At 39.6% G+C, this 21,683-nt stretch overlaps 1 protein-coding gene across 2 annotated transcripts; it reads right to left on the minus strand.

Moving 5' to 3' along the window:
- Positions 1–774: 774 nt before the first annotated feature.
- Positions 775–21,334, minus strand: AMPD1 (adenosine monophosphate deaminase 1). 2 transcript variants are annotated; one of them, XM_014848230.3, is made up of 16 exons: positions 21,210–21,246; positions 19,430–19,441; positions 15,951–16,131; positions 14,502–14,667; positions 11,182–11,347; positions 8,565–8,784; positions 7,778–7,907; positions 6,541–6,735; positions 6,124–6,255; positions 5,293–5,456; positions 3,563–3,689; positions 3,218–3,381; positions 2,409–2,529; positions 1,583–1,756; positions 1,315–1,425; positions 775–954 (listed from the first exon to the last, which is right to left on the minus strand). In XM_014848230.3, exons 1-16 carry the CDS (start codon positions 21,229–21,231, stop codon positions 796–798), a joined length of 2,244 nt encoding a protein of 747 aa, XP_014703716.1. In that variant the 5' UTR covers positions 21,232–21,246; the 3' UTR covers positions 775–795. The 2 variants fall into 2 exon arrangements, with proteins under 2 accessions (XP_014703716.1, XP_044605350.1); XM_044749415.2 differs by lacking the exon at positions 19,430–19,441 and having other exon boundaries at positions 21,210–21,334.
- Positions 21,335–21,683: the final 349 nt, after the last annotated feature.

Below are 21,683 nucleotides of genomic sequence, written 5' to 3' on the forward strand. Positions count from 1 at the left end.
TGTTTATTGAATAAGTTGAATGAAGTAAGAGCCCAAACACTAGACGGCAACACAGATGTGTGTGTAGAAGTGCAGTCTGGGTCACCGGGTTCTGCCTGCCCCTGAGGAGCAGACGTAGCATAGTGTAGTTTTATCGTACAGTGTAGTATAGTATAGTAATACGTTTCTAAAAAGTTACATGTGTATACTGTTTTGGTAAGTGAAATCAATTAACATGTACCACTACAGCTGACTATAACTTTGTTAATTATGTCCTTAAAGCTAGGAATCCTTTTGTAAGATAAAGTCTCCATTAAGTATAATAACTCAAGTACAGATTTTCTGTATTGGGGTACCCCTGTTCTGTTTTTGCCTAAAAACCACTCTTCACTTGTATCCTATCAAAAGGACTTTTCAATGTCTATGTGCCTTAAGCAAGTTTTGTTCCATAAACCTAAAGCCTACATTCTCCCAATAACAAGTCATTTGTATTTTCACCCCACTTTAATAACTGTTTTGTCTCAAAGTCATGGAGACTCTGGAGTCAGACAAACCGAGGTCCCCATTTCTACCCCTCACTAGCTGTATCCTTGTGCAGGTTATTAACTTCACTAACCTCAGTTTATTCATATTCCCCCAAATGGAGGTAATAATATCTACTTCATAAAGTTGTGAAAAGAATTAAATAAAATAATGTCAGTGGAACAATATCTAATACAATCCTTGGCTTATACCAGGGATTCAATAACTGGTAACTATTATTATTCACACTCTACAATGAAAATCTCACCCATATTATTATTTGACTTATTTATTTTATTCTCCTGATTTAAGGCCTTCAGCAATTAAATTAAGTTCATAACACCAGGTTTCATAGCGATAGGCCATGCGAATTTGGGCTACATTTGTTCTCCGGATATCATTTCCAGTAGGGCCGTCCTCACGGTAATTGTCGCCCAGAAACATTGCTTTCTCCTATAATAGAAAAGAAAGCAGAATGATTGTTGTCTTTTTTTACCCTGACATAGACAATACTTACATCCTCCACAAAGATTCCTTTCTTATGTTAGCCATGGGCAAAAGGAAAAAATAAACCATTAAAAGCACTCCTCTGGTGCCCCAATATGCATGGTCTGCTGAAAAATCAAGTATAGTTTATTTCCCTTGCCCAAAAGGATGGCCAGAGAGATAGAATAATTCTTTCTAGTTTCCGTCCGTAGTAACCGCATATGATTTGTGGGATAATTTTTTTACGTGTGTTTTCCAACTAATTTTTCAGTATTCAAGTTACCAGATCCTATACTCAGAAGGGCAACCAGTCAAGGACAGGTCTACCTCATGAGAAATGCCACATTGCAGAACACTGTTTCTTGCCACTTCACACATATCGCAGGTACTCAGCTTGAAGACTTGTGCAGCAATGGCGTATTCTTCCATTAGGGGCTCCTTGGGTTATTTATCCACATGAGGCCAAAAAGAAAAGGAAAAGGAATGCATTAAAAGAAATAAGATCCATCCTGCACAAAAAGAATAGTAAAATTCTGCGTGGGAAACAACAGTCCAGCAAAGTATACTTGTAATGCTTAAGATTCTAGATGTGTACCTTGGTGAAGTGGAATTGCATCGGGTCGTCCGTAGACAGTGAGATCATTAGCCCTTTCTGGAGGAAATCTAAAAAGGGATTTTTGGCATATTCTAGAAATAAGCTGTTGTTACTTAATGGCGACATAGCGATGGGAATCTGGGCTAAGAAAAACAAGTACTGTAACACAGGACTCTGAAAAGGAAAAGTGAAAAAAATATTTAAGGATGTTAAAAAAGGGATACAAACTGGAAATGTTAAAACCTCAATTTTTAGCTTTCAACAAAATGATCACCTGTTCTTTAAATTCCCTAGTAAAGAAGAATAACAATTTTTAAAAGGAAATACTATTTAGAATAAATTTAATTGGGATCATCAATTTTCAGAAGCTTTGCATCAAACCAAATGGTTTGAGTTTCAATTGCCTAAGTTAGATAGTCTGTCTCAGGCCAAAGACTTCACCTTGAAGCAGTTTTTTTTCTCTACAAGAAAGTTCTGATTCTCGCAAGAGGCATTTTAAAACATGCTATAAGAAGAAATCTGGCAAAAACTAGTTTAAGGTAAGCCAAACTGCCTCTGAATTAGCCCTGGTCAGAGTTCTAAAACAGAAGTCAGGCCATCGGCATTAATTCATCTCTGCCACCAACTAGCTAGGTAATCTTGAGTAAGTCCCTTTACTTCTCTGGGCCTTTATAAAACAAGCCACACTAAATAATCTCAAAAGTCTTTTTTGCTCTACTTTAATTTGATTCCAGTGTTAATGACTTGTGACAGAATGATAAGGAAAAAAATTATTCTTCTAGCTCCAATATAAAAGTTAATATTAAGACGAGAGCCTCCAACTCACCTTTTTTAAATTCAGGCCATGCGAGATATTATCTGCTGTCATGAACGCTGTCATGAGATGGGTGAGAGCTCCAGCTTCCCCACAGTGAGGTCGGAACAGAAACGTATTCATGCCTCGTTCCCTAGGGAAATGGAACTGCTATAGGAACCACAGGTGACTGACTAGGACCTGGCAACAATTCTGGGCACAGCGTGACTTACAAGAAAATCTGGTAGGAAAACATTAGCACTCGGAAGGGGAGTGGGGCATCCAAAGGATTCAGCAAAACTGGCAATTCTAAATTGTAATCTTAATTCTTCCTAAACACAGACTTTCAAAAAAGAGGCAGAAGAGGGTATGAGGGTATTGAGGAAAGTCAAGATCTGATTAACCGAACAGAAATATCTTCTCTCTCAATAGGAAATTTACTAATATCATCGTGTCATCATTTCTTTTAATCACACATTATGGGGGAAATGTTTCCAGAAAACCCCATTATGATATTCATCTATTTATTCCTTACCCAGATATTTCAAAAAGGATAAAATTGATGTAGTTTTATAATAAATTGCACAATGATTACTGTAAATTCCTAAACTTCCAAAGAAAAGGAACTGTGAAAGTTATTGAAGACTCCAAAATGTCTCTTCCTGACCCTAAATAAATACAGAAACTGAAGAAAAAGTCAAGGGAAAAAAATTTCTGATTGAGCCCAATTGGAAGCATCCCAGCAACGCTGTACAGGCCCTTGAGCACCTAGGGTACCAGTGTGTGAGCAAAGAGGTGTGTCAGACAGATTCTCCCTCCAGCTCCGGCTCTCGTCCACGCACTTTCTCAGGTTGTTGAGCGCCGTGATGTTTGCATACATGTAGTAGGTGTAGTAAGTGTAAGATGGGTTCTTTTCCATTGTCCACTCCTGCGGCTTGGGGCTCTTGGAGGAGAACATGTGGCCACTGTGTTTGGACTCATCATCAACACTGTCAAAGCCAGTAATCTGTCAAGCAAAGTGAGCCATGCAAAGGGTTCAGTCTGGCTTTGGGGTCCCAGCCCTCGACAAACTTTCATTTCCCAAAGGCAAGGACCAAAGTCAGAGATAAGCACCAAGAATTAATCACAGCTAGGTAGGAGGGCTGGTGCCCGGGCAGCAATAGGAAGGTCTAGAGGGTCATGCTTACATGCTTGAGGAAGACGCTGAGGTCTGGGTGAGCCTGGGGATTGATGGTGGCCTCAAACACTGGCATGAAAACATTCTCCATCATCTTTCCGAAGTGTGGAAGGAAATTCTTGGATCGGAACACATCACTAGAAGCAAGAATGAAGAGAATTTAGGAAGAAAAAGATTTTTAGGACTGATAACCCCAGTATGAGGAAACCAGAGGACCAAATACCATGTTCAGGAAAAGACCTAGTATATCCATCCCAGGTGCACTCTGGTACATTCTTCTTGGTTACTCATAAAGAAGGATTCAGTTTGGGTTGGGCATAGGAGAGAGAAATTTCTTGCAGGACCACATGCCTCCATCTCTTCTACAGACTCTCTGTGGTAAGAAAACCAAACCTAAGGCCAGATAGAGAATGAGGAGTATAGGAACTATGTCATAAAAGCTTCCGTGATTTATGTGTGTGGTATACAAGATGGCGAGCATGAAATTGTTATCAAGAACACCTCTGACTGGGATTGGCTCCGTGGCCTAGTGGTTAAGTTTAGCGCACGCCACTTAGGCAGCTCGGGTTTGGTTCCTGGACTCGGACCTTCACCTCTCATTGGCGGTCATGCTGTGGTGGCAGCCCACATACAAAATAGAGGAAGATTGGTGCAGTTGTTAGCTTAGGGTGAATCTTCCTCAGCAGAAAAAAAAAGAGGAAGATTGGCAACAGATGTTAGCTCAGGGTGGATCTTCCTCAGCAAAACAAAACAAAACAAAACACCTCTGATATGCTGTAGCCAGGGACAGTCTAACAAACTCATATAGCACTCAATATATGCCGCTCACTCTTGTAAGTCGCCAGAAATATTTAGCTAATTTAATCCTCGTAACAACAATAAATTAGGTATCATTATGACTCTGTTTTAAAGGTGACAAAACTAAGGCACAGAGAGATCATGTAACTTGCCAAAGGTCACAGCCAGTAAGTGGCAGAGCCGGGACTCGGGCACAGCCAGTCTAGGTCCAGAGTTCATGTTCATAACCACCGCACTCTACTGCCTCTCTGCCTTAATGTGATTAGACAGGAAGTCAAAAAGTTACTTTTCGGCTAAAGAGACAGCATAAAACTCTTGCATTGTCACAGGGCACACAGAATGTGGAGGCAGATGACCAGAAAATATATAAACATTTAAGTTAGATAAAAGATCAATGGTACTGAAAATCCCTGAGGGCAAAGAATAATTAGCAGGTGGTAATACCCTTGATAAATATTCCTTGATTATGGAGAACTTGAGCACTTGTAGATGAGACAATTGGCAGACAGTGGTAGAGGTTTTGATACACAAAAGCTACATCCCAGGACAAACGAGCATGGGAAAGAACGAACTGAACACAGAGAGGAAGACCAAGAGAGAGAAAATGTGTAGTAAAATGTACATAGTTCTTATTATAGCTAAATTTTAATCTTTTTCAATAAACTATTTTGTGATCTGCCTCAAGTCCTGTGTTTTCAAAAACAAAACAGAAAAAACTTCTGGTTAGAAAACTGAACTGAAATGATCTTCCTAACTCCTGTGTAGGTTCAAGAGTGCTGAACCCAGAGTGGACAAAACCAGGCACCCAGGAGCCAGTGCTGAGCGCTGCTTTAACAAAGCTTATTTCTGTCAAGATGTGCTGCATATTCCTTGTTTGTGTGGAGGCGGTGAGGCAGGTGGCATGAGTGCAGGCTTTAGGGTTTCTGATGGGCGGGTACATACTAGATCCTGGGGACCTGGATCATCCATGTCATGTTGGGGCAGTGGATGCGGTTGTGAACGAACCACGTGGAGAGTTTGCTCCACTCATCAGGACTGCGGCCATAGATTGACAGGCGGGGCTCAGCGTGCTGGTACTTGGCATCCACCAGGTCTGCACCGACCTCCTGCAAAGCCAAGAGAGGAGTCCAAAGCAAGGAATTCCCACAAGTCCCTCAGGGATCTAAACCTGTGGTGTCTAGAGAGAGAGATGGATACTAAGAAGAATAGAGGAAATGTGAAAGGAAGTCGGAGGAAAACTATGAAGGTTAAGATCTAAGGGGACTGAGAGTTAAAGGGAATCTAGTGGGGGTAAAAAAAATGATAGGACATGATGGAGTCTGGAGAGTGAAAAAGTCATACTAAGGATGATGAAATATCCAAGGCACCTGCAAAAGAAATTCAGCTTCTCATATGCCTCCTACCTCCCAAAACACACATCTCCCAATCCTACATGTCATTCCTACTTCCTAATGCTCAGGTGTCATGACGATGAGGGCAGTTTCTGAACCCAGCTCTTCCTGAACTCCCAAAGCCTGAACGAGCCAGGTCCTAATCCACCCCAAGTCCACACCCTTAGCTTCTCAATCCTAGAAACAGAGGTCTTTTAAAATCGTTACAGTGGACGTTTCAGAAGAAATTCTTTCATTCATTGTAGTGCTTGGCCCCAGGGACAGCACCCTTCCTCTTTCCTTCCTTCCCGCCTTCCTTCCTTCCTTCCTCGATCCTTCCTTCCTTTCCTGCCCCTCCTCAAGAGCCAGGCCAGTACTGTCCATCTGGCTGGTTCCTCCTCACCTTGATGATAGTAGCAAAATATTCTCCATTAATGTAATTGTCTGTCTTCAGGTAGAGGTCTCGTAGTTCACTTGCTCCTACGGGATTGTATTTGTCATTGAACTTGTCAAAACGCTGGAAGGTTTGGCGTCCCTGAATCAGGAAACAGGAGCACAAGTGTATCATTACCAGAGTTGCCCAGACCTAGAGAGCTAGGGAATGGCCATGAGGAACAGGGGCCTAGGGGAAGGGCTTGGGCCCCAAGAATGGATCTGGGACAGCTGACAATGAGTGAACTTCAGAATTATCTGTGGGTGCTTTCAGTCAGCATGGCAAGCCAACACGGTTAGGAGGGCTCTGAGAAGGGAGAGTCTGTAGGAGAAAGGCATCCGGGGTTCTGAGTATCAGAGTGAAAGTGACATTATCTTTTCAACCTACAGCATGAACATCCAGAGAATCAACAGTCAGGTCATAGGGATGCATTTTTATTTTAGCAAAAAGTTCCTTTAGCGTCAGATTTTTCTCCTTGGTGCTATAGACCACTCTGTCAGCATCAATTTGGTAAGATTTCTTAATAAAGCGCAGGAGATGTTTCTGGTTCATGCAAGCAGCTGCATGGATATGGGTGTCCACCTGTGTGTACATTCAGAGAAAGAAAAACCAACAATCAGCCTTAGTTATGATGTCCTGTTAGAGACTATGGTGTCTGCAAATCCCATTGTGGTGGAAGAAAGAAGTAAATATCAGGGGTCTGACCTGACAGCTGGTGGACGTAGTCCAGCAGAAAAGAACCCACAGCACATTTTGGTGTCCTTTGGGAAAGGTTGGGCTAGATGCAATAATAGTGCCTGCTTCTCTTGGATATCAGTACATCCAATTTACTTCCTACATTTGATCCACACAAAATTCTTGGGGACTTTTATCCACCCCTGAGGCACAACTGGAAGTGAAGTAGCTACCACGGCTTTCAGCTCCAAAGGGAGAAAGGATAGAAATTATGAAGCCATGGCACAGTGATGGCATTTAGGAGTTAGATATTTTTATAAGTACAATTTTATAAGCTGAAGTTTTGAAAGATTAAGTAATTTGTGAAAGTTTATACAGGCAGCTGAGCCAGGATTTGGTCCCAAACCTCTGCTCATATGTTTCCTATTCCCCCTTCCTTACAATCACTTAAATGGTCAGAACACACCTTGAAAATGTTTCTAGTTGATTAGTTTTCCACAATCATTAGCTCACTGGATATTCACAATCCTCTTGTGAGCTAGATTGATCAGACATATTTCCCAATTTTACAAATGAGGCAATTGGAACTCAGAAATATTTAATCACTTCCCTCAATGTCTTACAGTCAGAAAATAGAAGAAAAGGACTAGAAAGAAGATCTTCCAGATCCTAGAAGAGTGGTTTTTGAGATTTTGTTCTTGTTAATTTTGTTGTTGATGATCTTTATAATTTTTTTATGGCAAGAATGTGGTAAACCTTTCCAATATGGAAAACAATAGAAATGGCATTTTAATCTTTTAGACGTAATCTATCTGCTTTCACTAAATTCTACTGAACCTGCAGAAATCTTACATTAATCAGAAAAACAGTATCTTTATTGTCCTGCTTGTGAAATAATTGGGTTCATGTTTTTGCCCAGGAATTACCTCTGAGCAGCGAAAATGTTTACCTTCCTGCAGTTATAAAAATCCCGGTGAGGGTTGTTCTTCAGTTCCTTTAACTCATCCATCTCATTAAGCATCTGATGGACCTGGAACTTTGAGGAGAGGAACTTCAGACGCCGGTGGGTATAGGTCTTACTGTGAAAAATTAAATCACATAATTCTGAAAAATTTCAGACATTTAAGGAAAACAGTCACAATTTGAAAACTATCCGGACCCATATCACTTATAAGAAACAATTATCGGAACGAACATTTCGGTTTACTCTGCAGTTAGTCTGACTTGCAGTTAGTCTCAGCCAGGTGTGTGACTTTGGGTAAATTACTTAACTCATCAAAATCTCAGCTTATAGGCGCCAGCCAGTGGCATAGCGGTTAAGTTCTTGCACTCTGCGTTGGCGGCCGGGGGTTCACTGGTTTGGATCCTGGGCATGGACCTACGCACCACTTATCAAGCCATGCTGCAGCATGTGTCCCACATATAAAGCAGAGGAAGATGGGCTCGGATGTTGGCTCAGGGCCAGTCTTCCTCAGCAAAAAGAGGAGGATTGGTGGCAGATGTTAGCTCAGGGCTAATCTTCCTTAAAAAATAAATAAAATAAAATCTCAGCTTATAAAACTGGAATTGTAAAAATACTCACCTCATAGAATGATTGTGAGGAGTAAAAGAAATAAGGTACTTGAAGGGTTTTACATAGTGTTTGAACATAGCAAGCACGAAATAAATACATATTCTTACTATCAGTAGTAGTAGTAATAGTAATAATAGTAGTTTAAGTCTCACTAAACACTTACACAGGTCCTTGGGCAATTAACGCAAGTAAAAAATTCATATCATCTAGGAAGTCATCCAGATTTGGGTAAGGAAGTGGCTTAGGCTCATCTTTGCTGGCTGCTGCTGCATTAGGATAGATGTAAACTACACCGTCCTTCATTTTGAGGTAATAATCCAGGTTTTCAGGGAGGTTATCTGTTCGGAAGGGGTCTTCTCCTTTCTTCACAGGAGGGGTAAAGACTTTTTCAATAAAACACAGAGTAATATATCAGCACATAAAAATAACTAAGATATAAAATACTGTAAGATCTCATTCATTTGGAATCCTGTACATCATACTTGTAATTATCTAGAGCTAAGCTAAAGTTTATTTTTACATTACTTTTCAATGGCGACTAAATTAGTAGTATAAAATAGCTATAATATTTTATCTAGTGTAAGAATGATTTTCAAGTTCTTTAGAAGTACTGTCTACGTAATTGATATGTTACTTACAAATTATTTTATTTATTTACTGAAGTTGGTTATAAAAGTCTTCCTGTCTAGAGCATCTTATTAGCTTACAGGGTAATTGCATAGAAATAAAAGTAAGACTACAGTTAAAAAGTAGAGTTTGGATCTTTTCCTTGTTTAAACCAACCTTCTCTATTAATCTTAATTGAGTGGTTGTTTTTTTAAATAAATTTTACTTTTTAGGTTCACAGCAAGATTGAGCACCAAGTACAGAGTTCCTGTATACCCTTACCCCGACACATGCACGGCCTTCCCTGCTATCAATGTCCCAAACCAGAGTGGTATATTTGTTACAATTGATGAACCTATATTGACACATCATCACCAAAGTCCATAGTTTACCGTAGGTAAACTCTTGGTGGTGTACATTCTGTGGGTTTCAACAAATGTATAATGACATGTATCTACCCTTATAGTATCATACAGAATAGTGTCACTGCCCTAAAAATACTTTGTGCTTCATTTAAAATAGTTTTAATATAAATTGGAATATAAAATAAATTCTTATAAGAAGTATAATTCTTATTGTAATTATATTTCCCATTTTTTAAAGTACATACAATTTCTGCTAAAGGAATTGAGAAGGGGTCATATGGATAAATGTCCCCCTCTTTCCACTGCTGACAATTTCAACCTAAGAAAGCCAAGAACAAATTCCACACTGTCACAGCCTTTAAAGCACTTGTCCTTTTACTTTCAACAAGTAGGTGCTCAAGGCATCAGAAAGTCTCCCATTTGCAAGTGACGACTAAGACAGCCAGAGTGAGAAAAATAATATAGAAAGAAAAAGTTTGCACATTTTCTTTTCAAAATTGGGAGATAAGGAACACGAAAGAAGTGAAACAGTATGTTGCTACCTCAAATATCAATTTTTGAATCTCAAATTTTTGAGAGATAAAGTATAGCTTAGGAGAAACCAAGATAAGACAAACATCCTAAATGTCAATATTATAGAATCTCTTATAGCTGTCTTACACAGAATAGCTAAGCCAATGTTATGAGTTACCAAACTAGACACAAGTTTAATATGATTTTAATATTAAAAGAAATTACAGAGAGGAAGTTAATAATATGACAATTTGAAAGTTCAAAAATCTTTAATATTTGCCTTGTCTGAAATTTCAATTGCAAAGTGTTGTCCTAAAGATATAAAGCACCTGCACAAAGATGTTTATGTAGCCTTGCTGGAAATAAACTTTAAAAAGTCAGAAATCTAAGTGCATAAAAATAAGAATTTGTTAAATAAATTACGATACAGTTATACAATAGAAATCTGTGAAATTATTAAAATCTGATTATTAAAATCTGATTATTTTATTAAAGTACTTGACTTTATATAAGGCAGAAAGGAAAAAGTGAGATATGTAAAGAGAGTGCTATGGAAAGTCGAACATGTTTGCTTTTATCCAGATGTCAGAGGAAGGTGGAAAATGATAGTAGTTGTGCTATACTTTGAAAGATGAGGTTGGATCTGGACATTTGGACATACGGTGAAAAAGTGAAGGGAAGGACAGTGCAGGCCCAGAGAACAGCATGGCAGCAGTACGGGGGCAGGAAAATGCTGAACTAAAGGGAGAAAGGAAATGCTTTCAACCAGAACAAAGAGTTTGGAGTAGAGGAGGTAAGTTTATAAATAGGTTGACTGTGCAAGTCCAAAAGTAAATAGATAAATAAAACGTGGGTAGGAGGCCAGATGGTGGCAGGCCTTGAATGCCGGGCTAAAAACTGGACTTAACTTTGTAGGTAAGGGGGAGCAGTCAAAGGTTTTGTCAGGAGAAGGATGTGCTCAGATCTGTGTTTTAATAACTGGCACCAAAGTGAGGATGAACTGAAAAGGAGTGAGATTAGAATTTAGCAGAGTAGTTAGAAAGCGATTACGATAATTTGGACAAGGAGAAATATAAGCCTAAATTAAGGTTTGGGGAAGGGCGAAGAGAGGAGGAGGTTTTGGGAGAGATTGCATGGACTGAATCAAGTGATTGGACATGTGGGCAGGAGACAGAATGGAGCCAAAGACGAGTATGATATTTTTAGACTGGAGTACTTATAATCTAGGGGAATATTGAATATTTAGTAGTTAAACCTAAAGATATAGTCCATACATTATATCAGAACATCGCTTACCTGGATAGAATTGCTCATTTGCCACCCAAGCCTCACCCTCGATGTTCCGCAAGTACTTGGAAGGAGTTTTAGGGAACCTCTGGAACGACTTCTGCATGTATTTCTCCCGTATACACAATGCCCTATACAGACCTTTGCAAACTATTTCAAAATCTTCAACTGTAACCTGGCAAGAAAATTTCAGAATATCAGTCGCTCCTGTGAAAATCCAAGAACTGGGTAAAGCTTGTCTTTGGCACCTCCCAGCTCTCCTGGGTGTCGCAGCCCATGCTGAGCCTCACCTGCTTCATCCTTTACTGGGCCCTGGGTCTCCCTCCAGGAGCTGGTCCTAAAGTTTTTCTCACTCTTACATTTCTACCAAAATGTACCTGTTCTACAAGTATTTCTTTACAGTCCTGTGTTTGGTTTTGATTTTTGCTAGATAGTAGTGATTATCTAGCAAATATGATTAAAAGAACCCATTCTAACATTGAAAATCCTTCCTTCCTTCCAGGTAACATATAGACATTTTAAATATGGGCTTCTGAAGACAACATCTCAATTGAAAGACAATGGGACTCTAATTTGAGAATTAAAATCACTTGCTGGTCAGTGAGGGAAATATTTTGGGATGAATAAGGTATCACACATCCCTCAAACTCTGTCATGCATGCATTGCCTTCTGTAGCTATAGATGGATCAGAATGTCATCATGTGAGAAGTCATTCTTTGGATGGCTTTAAGGAGAAATTTGTGCCTAAAAATAGAGAGATTCTAGAGTAAACTTTTCTTGGATCTGCTGGAAATTTCCTAAACTGGTCCATTTCCTCTGCCCCATTTCTGACTCCTGGCTAGGACTGGCATGCCCAAGCAATTATAAGTTGAAATCATTTAATGTCCATCATCAGAGCCCTAAGACTTTCTGGGACCAATGTAAACCTGTTCCCAACAATTTGAGGCCCAGATATTGATCCTAATCAGTTGAACTCTTTTTAAAGACCTGATGACCTTAGCCAAGAGAGTCTGGCACACGAGCTAGGTCTGGGGGTCTGCTTCCAATGGTATGCTTGTTCCTTTGCCACCTAACGGGCCACCAGTCTGTCAGCTCCTTAAGGACAAGAGCTGGATCTTATTTACCTTCTTGTCCTCATCACTTAGCAGACAATGCCTAGCACAGAGTAGGTGTTCAACAAGGACTGATTAACTTGAATCAATTGCCTATCAGGGATTAATAGCCTTGGAAATTTATCCCTAATTCCCCCTTTACCTCTCTGTTCAACTACAAGGGTAAAGACTGATTTGGGTACAGGCTACAACCAGGTCGGGTATTGCTTAGCAGCTCAGCCACATTCAGTCAGCAGGTATAGCAACATACTTGGTTCTTCAAAGACTCCAGGTCAAGTTTCAGGTGCCCTCCAGCTTTCATAGGAGGAGCTGCTACTCCCTGACTTCTGTGCACCTTGATTTTCCCTCCCATCTTCTTTCTTTTTATTCTTGTTTTCACTTCTACCAAGCACATAGGTATCAACTTTGTCTCCTAATTTTTATGTTGTTTTGAACTCTGGAGTTCTCCAAACTTTGTTTTCCATGTTACTGTTAAACACCTAATTTCAGTTATTTAGCATCTAAAACTCCTGCCATTTGCAGAGCACCCATATTATCATACAGAAAATAAATAAACAAGAATAGTGTTCATTTCATTGCTCTGTCACTTCTAAATACCTTAAGACTGACTCTAAGTGGGTCAGTTACATGAGAAGGGGGCTTAGGACTAGTCATTAAATCTATATTTGGAAATTGAACTACCATATGACCCAGCAATTCCACTTCTGGGAATATATCCAAAGGTAATAAAAACATTAACTCAAAAAGATATCTGCACCCCGATGTTCACAGCAGTATTATTTATAATAGCCAAGACATGGAAACAACCTAAATGTCCATCGATGGATGAATGGATAAAGAAGTTACAGTATATACATGTGTGTGTGTGTGTATACACACACACACATATATATATGCACACAATGGAATATTATTCAGCATAAAAAAGAGGATATCCTACCATTTCCAACAACACTTTGAAGGCATTATGCTAAGAGAAATAAGTCAGACAGAGAAAGACAAATACTGTATGACCTAACTTATATGTGGAATCTAAAAAAACCCAAAAACCAAGCTCATAGAAAAAGAAATCAGATTTGTGGTTACCAGAGGTGGGAGGTAGGGGAAGGGGGAATTGGAGGAAGGTTATCAAAAGGTACAAACTTCCAGTTATAAGATAAATAAGTACTAGGATGTAATGTACAACGTGATGACAATAGCTAACAACCGCTGTATGGTATACAGGAAAGTTGTTAAGAGAGTAAATCCTAAGAATTCTTATCATAAGGCGAAAAAAAATTTTTCTTTCTTCTTTTCTTCTTTCTTTTATTTTTATTGTGTCTATATGAGAAGATGAATGTTAGCTGAACCTACTGTGGTAATAACATATGTAAATCAAACCATCATACCGTTCACCTTAAACATACACAGTGACGTGTGTCAATTATTTCTTAACAAAATTGGGAAAAACCCCCTATATTTGGATCATAGGCTGATGGCTAACAGCAGTTTTAAAATCATGCTGATTCTGCAAGTCCATATGGCAGAGATTTATTCATTGACCAACTGTTCTGGATAGGACAAGCAGGTCAAGTTGTTTGTGACATGAGTTTTCTATCTCCGTGGCATACTAGAGTCTGTTCCAAGCATTAATCTACTGTGTAAGCATCTGCAATGAAATTGGAGAGGACAGTCAGTCAAAAAACAATAGCCCCATTCGAATTTTCTAACTCCTTTCTCATTTTCCTTCTTTTCTCTGGTCTCTCCATTCTTCTTTTCTCTTCTCAAACTCTTTCTCCAGATTTGTTTTCTATGATTACTTTATGAACCTGCAGCCCTTCTCTCTCTTCTAGGTCTGCCCTGGATCTTTCTGTTCCCAAAAGCCCCGTGTGCCTCCCTGAGGTTCCCTTTCCTGCTTTATGATGCTCTCAGCGAGACTAGTCCACCTGCTGATCTCTTTGTTTTTTTTGTCAAAATCTGTTCTCTGTATTCTGTAACACATACATCTCATTGTGCTGCATATTCTCTATGTGCAAGCAAATGAGATAAAGGAGGAGAAATTATGTGGGAAGATAAAAGCAAAACAGAAATATAAGTCATAGTATATGGGTATTGAAATGCAATAATGAAGTATAACAAAGCACAGGTGAGCTAACACCTTCCTCAAAAGGAAGGGGAGGAAGGTAAGAAGCTGAAACAACCAAGCAGCTATATCTGAGGGGCAAGGAGCAACTCACCCCAGAGGCATAATCACCAGTGATCTGCACTCTCTGAAAATCAGGCACGGTCTGGTAGGTTGGAGACGAAGAAATGTATTCATCAATGTGGGACAGTTTGGCGGAAGATGTTTCAGTGTGTGGAACAGACAAATTAACGGTCTTCCGTCCGCGGAAACGCTTTTTTCTTGGTTTGAAATTACAAAATAAAAGGAGTTAACTTTATCATCATTGGGAGTTTCATTGTGATAAACTGATGTTTCACTATACAATTTCATTTTGAGGACAAAAAGTGAAAATTAAATGTGGGCTGGGTGTCAGAAACAGGATCCAACCATGTGGGAGGAGATATCACATGACAATGTTTCCTTCTTCCTGGTTTACTTTGGAACAGTTGCCTTAGGGAACATACTAGAAGGCTTTTGGCATGACATTGTTCTTCACAGACCATCCACTCCTAGAAGCATAAATGTCAGTTACTACCTATGTCATTTTGTGCATGTTCCCTAAACTCTGTGAGATTCTGTCTCCCCATCTGAAAAAATGGTGTAATAATGTCTACCTTTTAGGATTTCTGTGAAACTTAATGTATATAAAATGCCTAGCGCAGTATCTGGAACTTACAAGTTGCTTAATCAATACTACTGCCTCGAATAAACAAGTATTTATTGAGTTTCTACTGTGATCCAAGCCCTATGTTAAGTCTATGGGGAATGCCAAAGAAGATGGATTGTTGTTCTTTCCTTAAAGACATAAAACCAAGAAAAAGACAGCAGAATGATCATTTTCCCGTGAAGCTGGTGGGGAGGGGGGAGTGCTGTGAGGAGGGGAGTCCAGGTAAGTGGTCAGAATAAGTTTGAGGAGTAATCGTGGCAGATAGTGACAGATAGTGGGTACTATAGTAGTTCAAATAAGGGAAAATAGACTTTGTGGAGAGAGCTCTATGAAGGCTGCTCAGGGGAGGCAGTAACTATACATCATAGATGTAGGATGGCCAGGCATGAGGGCAGAAATAGAAGGCTCTATCCCTGAGGCCTGGAGGAGATCAGGCTGGCTGGGGGACAGGATTCATGTCAAGGAGCACAATGCTAAGTTTGGCCAAGGATGGAGTCTGAAGATGAGGCTCTTGAGTTCCAGTTTCTATACTTATCATGTGTAAGTTGAGTATGTGCCCAGCACCCAGCAGCCCACTTTCTTTGGGACAATTGCATAGTAGCTCACGTCCTCTTGCTTGGGTGGATAGGGAGGCTTTGACTAAAGGGAGATGTGGATGAGGATAGGAGGTCCACAGCTTTCTTCTTTTTTAGTCATTGTTACCCTGCCCTGGCATATACAGTGTGGAGGAGGGAAGAATTTTCAACTCTGGCAATTTTTCCTCCAAGTTGAACCATCATTCACTCAGACTGAACCATCTGCTCTGAATTTCCCCTTGTGTCCCAATGTACTAAGCATTCCCCTTAAACAACTTACCTCTTGCCTTCTGAAGAGGCGGATAGAATCTCCTGGTGGAATGCATGGGCTTGCATCTCATAATGAGAAATTGGACAGATTTCATCCACATCAAAGGGGGAAATCTCATGACGTCCGCCCTCATCTTTGACTTCAGAGGCAAACACTTTTTCAGCAAAGCTACGAATTTCATCATCAATTTCTAAAAGAGGCGTTCATGTGTTAGTATTCAAGTCCTTTCTCAGAAGTCATCCAAGAGTTTCGGCTGTGTGTAAGGCACAGTGCTAAGGATTGCCCTGGGTACACGGCTCCCCTGCCCTCCAACCAGCGTCCCAGAAACTTGATGGAGCTCAATGCCTGCTCTCTTTTTAGTGGGTTTCTGAGTAGGGTGCTTGGAAATCCGTTCTCTGAAATACAGGTCAGATTCCTACAGCACATTTCAGGCGGGTCGAAAGATGGGATTGGGCTCTTGCAGGGCTAGCACTTAATGTAAGATCACCTATTTGTGGCAGGGCTAAGTTTGATTTCATAGTAACCGTTCAACATAGTCCTTCCCATTAGGTTGGTGGAATTTTCCTGATGGTTTTGGAGATTTGGATAGAGATGTTGGTCCTTGGAATTTTTCTTCCTAAAGAGAACCAGTGATCTAAGTATTTCTGAGAAATAAATGTGTACTTTAGGGCCTTTCTTCCTCACGGGACAGATACTGTATTTCTCTCACACATCACAATCTCGTTTTCTTAAAATCTTGACAACTTGATGTGTGGAGGAAGAGAACCACTAAAATTTACTACCCAGTGTTTGGAGTGTTTCTTGTGGACATGTAGCCTTTCATAATGAATGACCCCTGGAAAGCCAATTTTATTTTCATATGCCTCAATTTTCCGTTCTTAAAATGAAGGGAGGGGTGACTTTTAGCTTGGCAATGAACATCCCCAAGATCCTCGGGATATAAGAGAACCAGTTTCATCATATAGGGTGGTGATGGCCATCAAGTATCTGCTTTTCTGTTAAGTTCCACTGTATTTTCCAGATACCCAATTGTTTCCATCTGAATAGTCATTACCTCTAGTACTTCTAATCTCTTAGTATTTCCAGAAGATAGCAAATAATGAGAATGGCAAACAGCTGGCTATTTGGAGCAACAGAAAAAGACAGAAATATTCTTCACATAATGACAGAACAAACTGCAAGCAGAGAGAAAGTCCTCCTCACTCCCACCCCATCAACGTTTATACAGGCCTCCAAAATGCCAGATTTTCAATTCTAACTTAAGTAAGCATAATGTGTTCAAGTAGCTGTTCTGCACTTACCAACTCCTTCATCTTCCTCTGTTTCAGTTTCTTTATCTATAAAGTGGGAATACAAATACCTACCAAACCTCACTCACAAGGCTGTTGTGACATTAAGTGAGATAACGTACATGGAAATGCTTTAACGAAAATAAACCATCAGATTAAACTGAATCATATAATTTGGTAGCATCGGTCAGACAGATATTTGGTATTTGGGGTTAGCTTTGGGCTATTAAGGAAATGATAGGTGATATGACTTAGTAAAGGCTGAAGCATACATTGGAAATGATAGTAATTGATTCATAACTTCACCAACACTAACAGTCAGGTCAGCCAGTTTTCAAAACCTGGCTTGTCACAGCACAGCTAACTGAGAAGCCCAGCCCACTATGCTGGCTGAACTTCACACATTGATTTGTCTCATTAAACTCAAGCACTTCCTGAAACTGAAAAGCACCTTTGGATGCTATGAGTAGTTCTTTGGCAAGCACCATGATCTATGAAGGAACAAATGGGACACTAAGTAGGTACATTTGACGGCCTGAGAATGCCTTTCCACACCACAGCCAATTGATCCCCAGAAATAGTATCATTCCTCCCCGAGCATCACAAGCAAGCACATGCACTTGAGGATAAATGGCAAGCAGAAGCTAGAAGAGACATCATGCACCACAAAGGGCAAATGGAAATAGGCCAGTTGGTGATGATGATGAGGAGGAGGAAGAGGATGAGGATGAAGATGAGGATGCAACTGGTTGTCACTCTAGATCTGCAGCAATGCTGTTGGAGGCCTCAGGAAGGAGAGTATGGAAACAGATGCCCAGGAACCAAATCCTGCTTGCTTGAACCTAGCTTCCAGAACAAGCATGCCTTATCCAGGACTGCACATTTCTATTTGTTTCCTATTTTTAAACATTATTGTTTTTACTAAGGTTGTATCTCCATTGGCCACTATAGACAGTTGAAAAGTAGAAAAGCTACTCCCAAGAAGTAGTTTACATGATGACCCAAAATTATATGCTTGATATTTCCTTCCATTGAACCAACCAGTTGTTTTGACTTCATGCAATCACAGCTGAAATTTGACTCCGAATTCAAGAGCTTTGCCTTTTAAAAATACTTCAGAGAGTGGTAATGATTATGGAAAGGAAAGAGTGAGACTGGTATTTCAAAAGATGAGTAGATAAGATTTGGTGACAACCTGTATTCGTGGTTGAATTCAAGGAAAGATGACTCCCTTGGGTTTGTATAGCTAATTGCTGAGTTCTTTTTTGAACATATGATGTTTGAGATAATGGAGCATCTGAGTGGAAATGTCTTGAGGATAGGACATCTGCACTTAGATAGAGAATAGAAACAAGAAGTAGAGTGGTGAAGAAGAAAGAACACTGGATTAGAAGTGAGCAAAATTGTCTGTGACAGCTGGGTGGCCCTGGGCAAACCACATAATCACTGGGAGCCTCGGTATTCATCATCATAAAAGGGGAATGTTAATAATAATAATATCAACTTCAGAGAGTTGTTATAAAGATTAAACAAGAAATACCGTAAAAACTCCACAGCACTATCCAGAAGTTGGGGGTTATCATTATTAACATAGGAAATGCAAGACTCTTGAGAAAAGGAATATCATGCTTGCTTCTTCACCCAACAGATCCAGAAAAGCATGCTTATTTCTCAGCAGTGCTTTATTAATATGTAGAAAAGACAGGTTGTAGGCTTTCCATCTGCCACATCGTATCTCATAGAGGAGCTCAGAGGCAGACTTACTATCAGTCAGCTAAAGGACAAGTCTAATTTGAGACCGAGGATACATTTAGTTACAATTTTATCTAAAATGGGTTTTTAAAATATCTGATCATAAAAGCTCACCATGAAATTTTTTGCATTGGAGTTGAGGGCAAGACTAAACAGATCCCTTTGGCTAATCTGTCTAAAGGAGAAGATTGTTTTATTTCAAAATATCAAATGAATGCCCTGTGAGGTTCTCTTTAAAAAATGGATTTTTTTTGGAGTCCAGAAAATCCATGACTTCATTTGCTATGCTATCAGATATCCATGGTCATTATTAATCTTTGTTGGCTTTCAATGGTATCATTTAATAAACACTGCTGAAAAATACCCATGTTTCTGAGTTAAAGAATAGTATCATTTTCTTAATTGATACTTTAGCAAATGGCAGGAAAAATAGTCCAAAATACTCACGTTTTTCTTCAGCTGTATGAAGTAAAATAAAACAAGATAAAATATATGAACAACTTTCAGAAATGATAGTGGCTATGAATCAGGGCTTTGGGATAGAAATATGTAGATTGGTACAAGAAAGGAGTGTGGTGGAATGTGTTATTACAACTCATTCTTACATTTATCTGCAATTTGCTGCTGTCAGAAAACCCTGGGAATATCTTCATTATACTTCTCTTCATTTTCTTTTCTTTTTTTTCCCTTCTTCTCTCCAAAGCACCCCCGTACATAGTTGTGTATTTTTAGTTGTGGATCCTTCTCACTGTGGCATGTGGGATGCTGCCTCAGCATGGCTTGATGAGTGGTGCTAGGTCCGTGCACAGGATTCCAATCAGTGAAACCCTGGGCCACCAAAGCAGAGCGACGCAAACTTAACCACTCAGCCAGGGGCCAGCCCCTTTCTTTTCCTCTCTAATATGTCTGTTTAAATTTATGTTTATAATCTTAAAGAGGTACTCTGTAAATGTGATTTTTAAAAAACCTGATCAAGAGACCTGTAAATTCTCACACAATGTTGGTAGCAGGTAAACAGCTCATTTGGTAAACAATTTAGTAACACCTACCCGACAGCCATTTCTGACAATCTATTCTGCAGAAATAATCCTTAAACACAGAAAATCTTGAGGTGCAAATATTATCATTGGAGCATATTTATACTTATAAAAAACTGTAAAGAACCTAAGGGGTTAGTTAAGAAAATTAGATTATTATACAGCCATTTTAAATGATTTTTCTTTTTAAAGACTGGCACCTGAGCTAACATCTGTTGCCAATCTTCTTTTTTTCCCCCTCTTCTTCTCCCCAAAGCCCTCCAGTACATAGTTGCATATTCTAGTTGCAGGTCCTTCTGGTTCTGCTATGTGGGACACTGTCTCAGCCTGGCCCGATGAGTGGTGCCATGTTGGCACCCAGGATCTGAACCGGTGAAACCCCGGGCTGCTGGCGTGGAGCCCTTGAACTTAACCACTCAGCCAGGGGCTGGCCCCTACAATGATGTTTAAGAAGACTTTGGAATACCATGGTAAAATGATTATTATAATGTTAAACAAAAAAAAGCACAGGATATAAAATAACATAATATAATCACAACTGTGTTTTTAAAAAAATTCTTTAATTTTGCATGGAAAATAGATTGAAAAGAAAAACACTAAAATATTAAAAATGGATATCTTTGGATGATGGACTGTGGTTATTATTTATTACTATTTTCCTAAATTATCCAGTTTCTCTAAATGAGTGTTTATTACTTTTATTTTTTGGTTCAATTTATCTTTATTTCATGTGAAACGTATTACTTTTATAGTGAAAAAGACATAACTTATTATTTAAAAAATTACTCTGTGTACAAAGCTGGATTGTGAACCATCAGAATACACAGATTGGGTTAATACTTCCATTACGCTCACGATTTTCAGCCAATACTATAGCCAGAGACGTTGTAGAGGACCCTTCTCAGAAGTGTGGCAGCACAGGTTTCCTCTGGACTAGCAGAGTAATCATTAAATATCCGACCCAGTTCTCTGCTGGGATCGTGCTACCACATGATTCAGTTTTAGAAAATTATCTCCCTCCCCAAACTGAAAACATAAAAACCTTGAAAACCTTGTCTTGCCTCTTCCTGAAACGTATTATTAAAGCTACCATGAATCCTAAATAAGGGATTACCAGAGCTGACAGGATAGTTAAAGGAATGGTTGCATATTAAACAAATCGAGCTCTCCGAACAGTTTTGCACACCTACCTGCAAGTTTCAAGAGAGGCATTGTTGCTGGGATCCTTGATTCTAGGATAGCACAGTAGAAAGGGAGAGAGGAGACTGCAGAGATGACCGACAGACACTATGAAATGTCCTGACATTCATTTTATTATTTTGCTTGCCCCTGTAATCTGACCCTTCTCTGCTAAAAGGAGAGAGATGAGCTTTAGACCTATTTATAGCTTTAGGCAATTGACAGTGAAAAGCAGGTGAAGACTTCAGTCTTTACCCTGGGATTTTAGAAAAGATATTTGTGGTAGGCTAGGAATTGCATTTCAGTACTCTCTAAATCTTCCTACGGATTGGATTATCTTCAAGTGCAGTTTTCTTGCATGACTTGACCACTGATGATTATTTTCCACGCTCGAGAAATACAAGGAAGTCTTCCAGGGGCTGGACAGTCGCAGTCCTCAGGATCTCAGTCATGAGAACAGTTTTCTGTGGTTGCTGAATATGCTG

Source organism: Equus asinus, chromosome 16 (genome assembly GCF_041296235.1).
Source record: "Equus asinus isolate D_3611 breed Donkey chromosome 16, EquAss-T2T_v2, whole genome shotgun sequence".
In the NCBI taxonomy this organism is placed as follows: domain Eukaryota; kingdom Metazoa; phylum Chordata; class Mammalia; order Perissodactyla; family Equidae; genus Equus; species Equus asinus.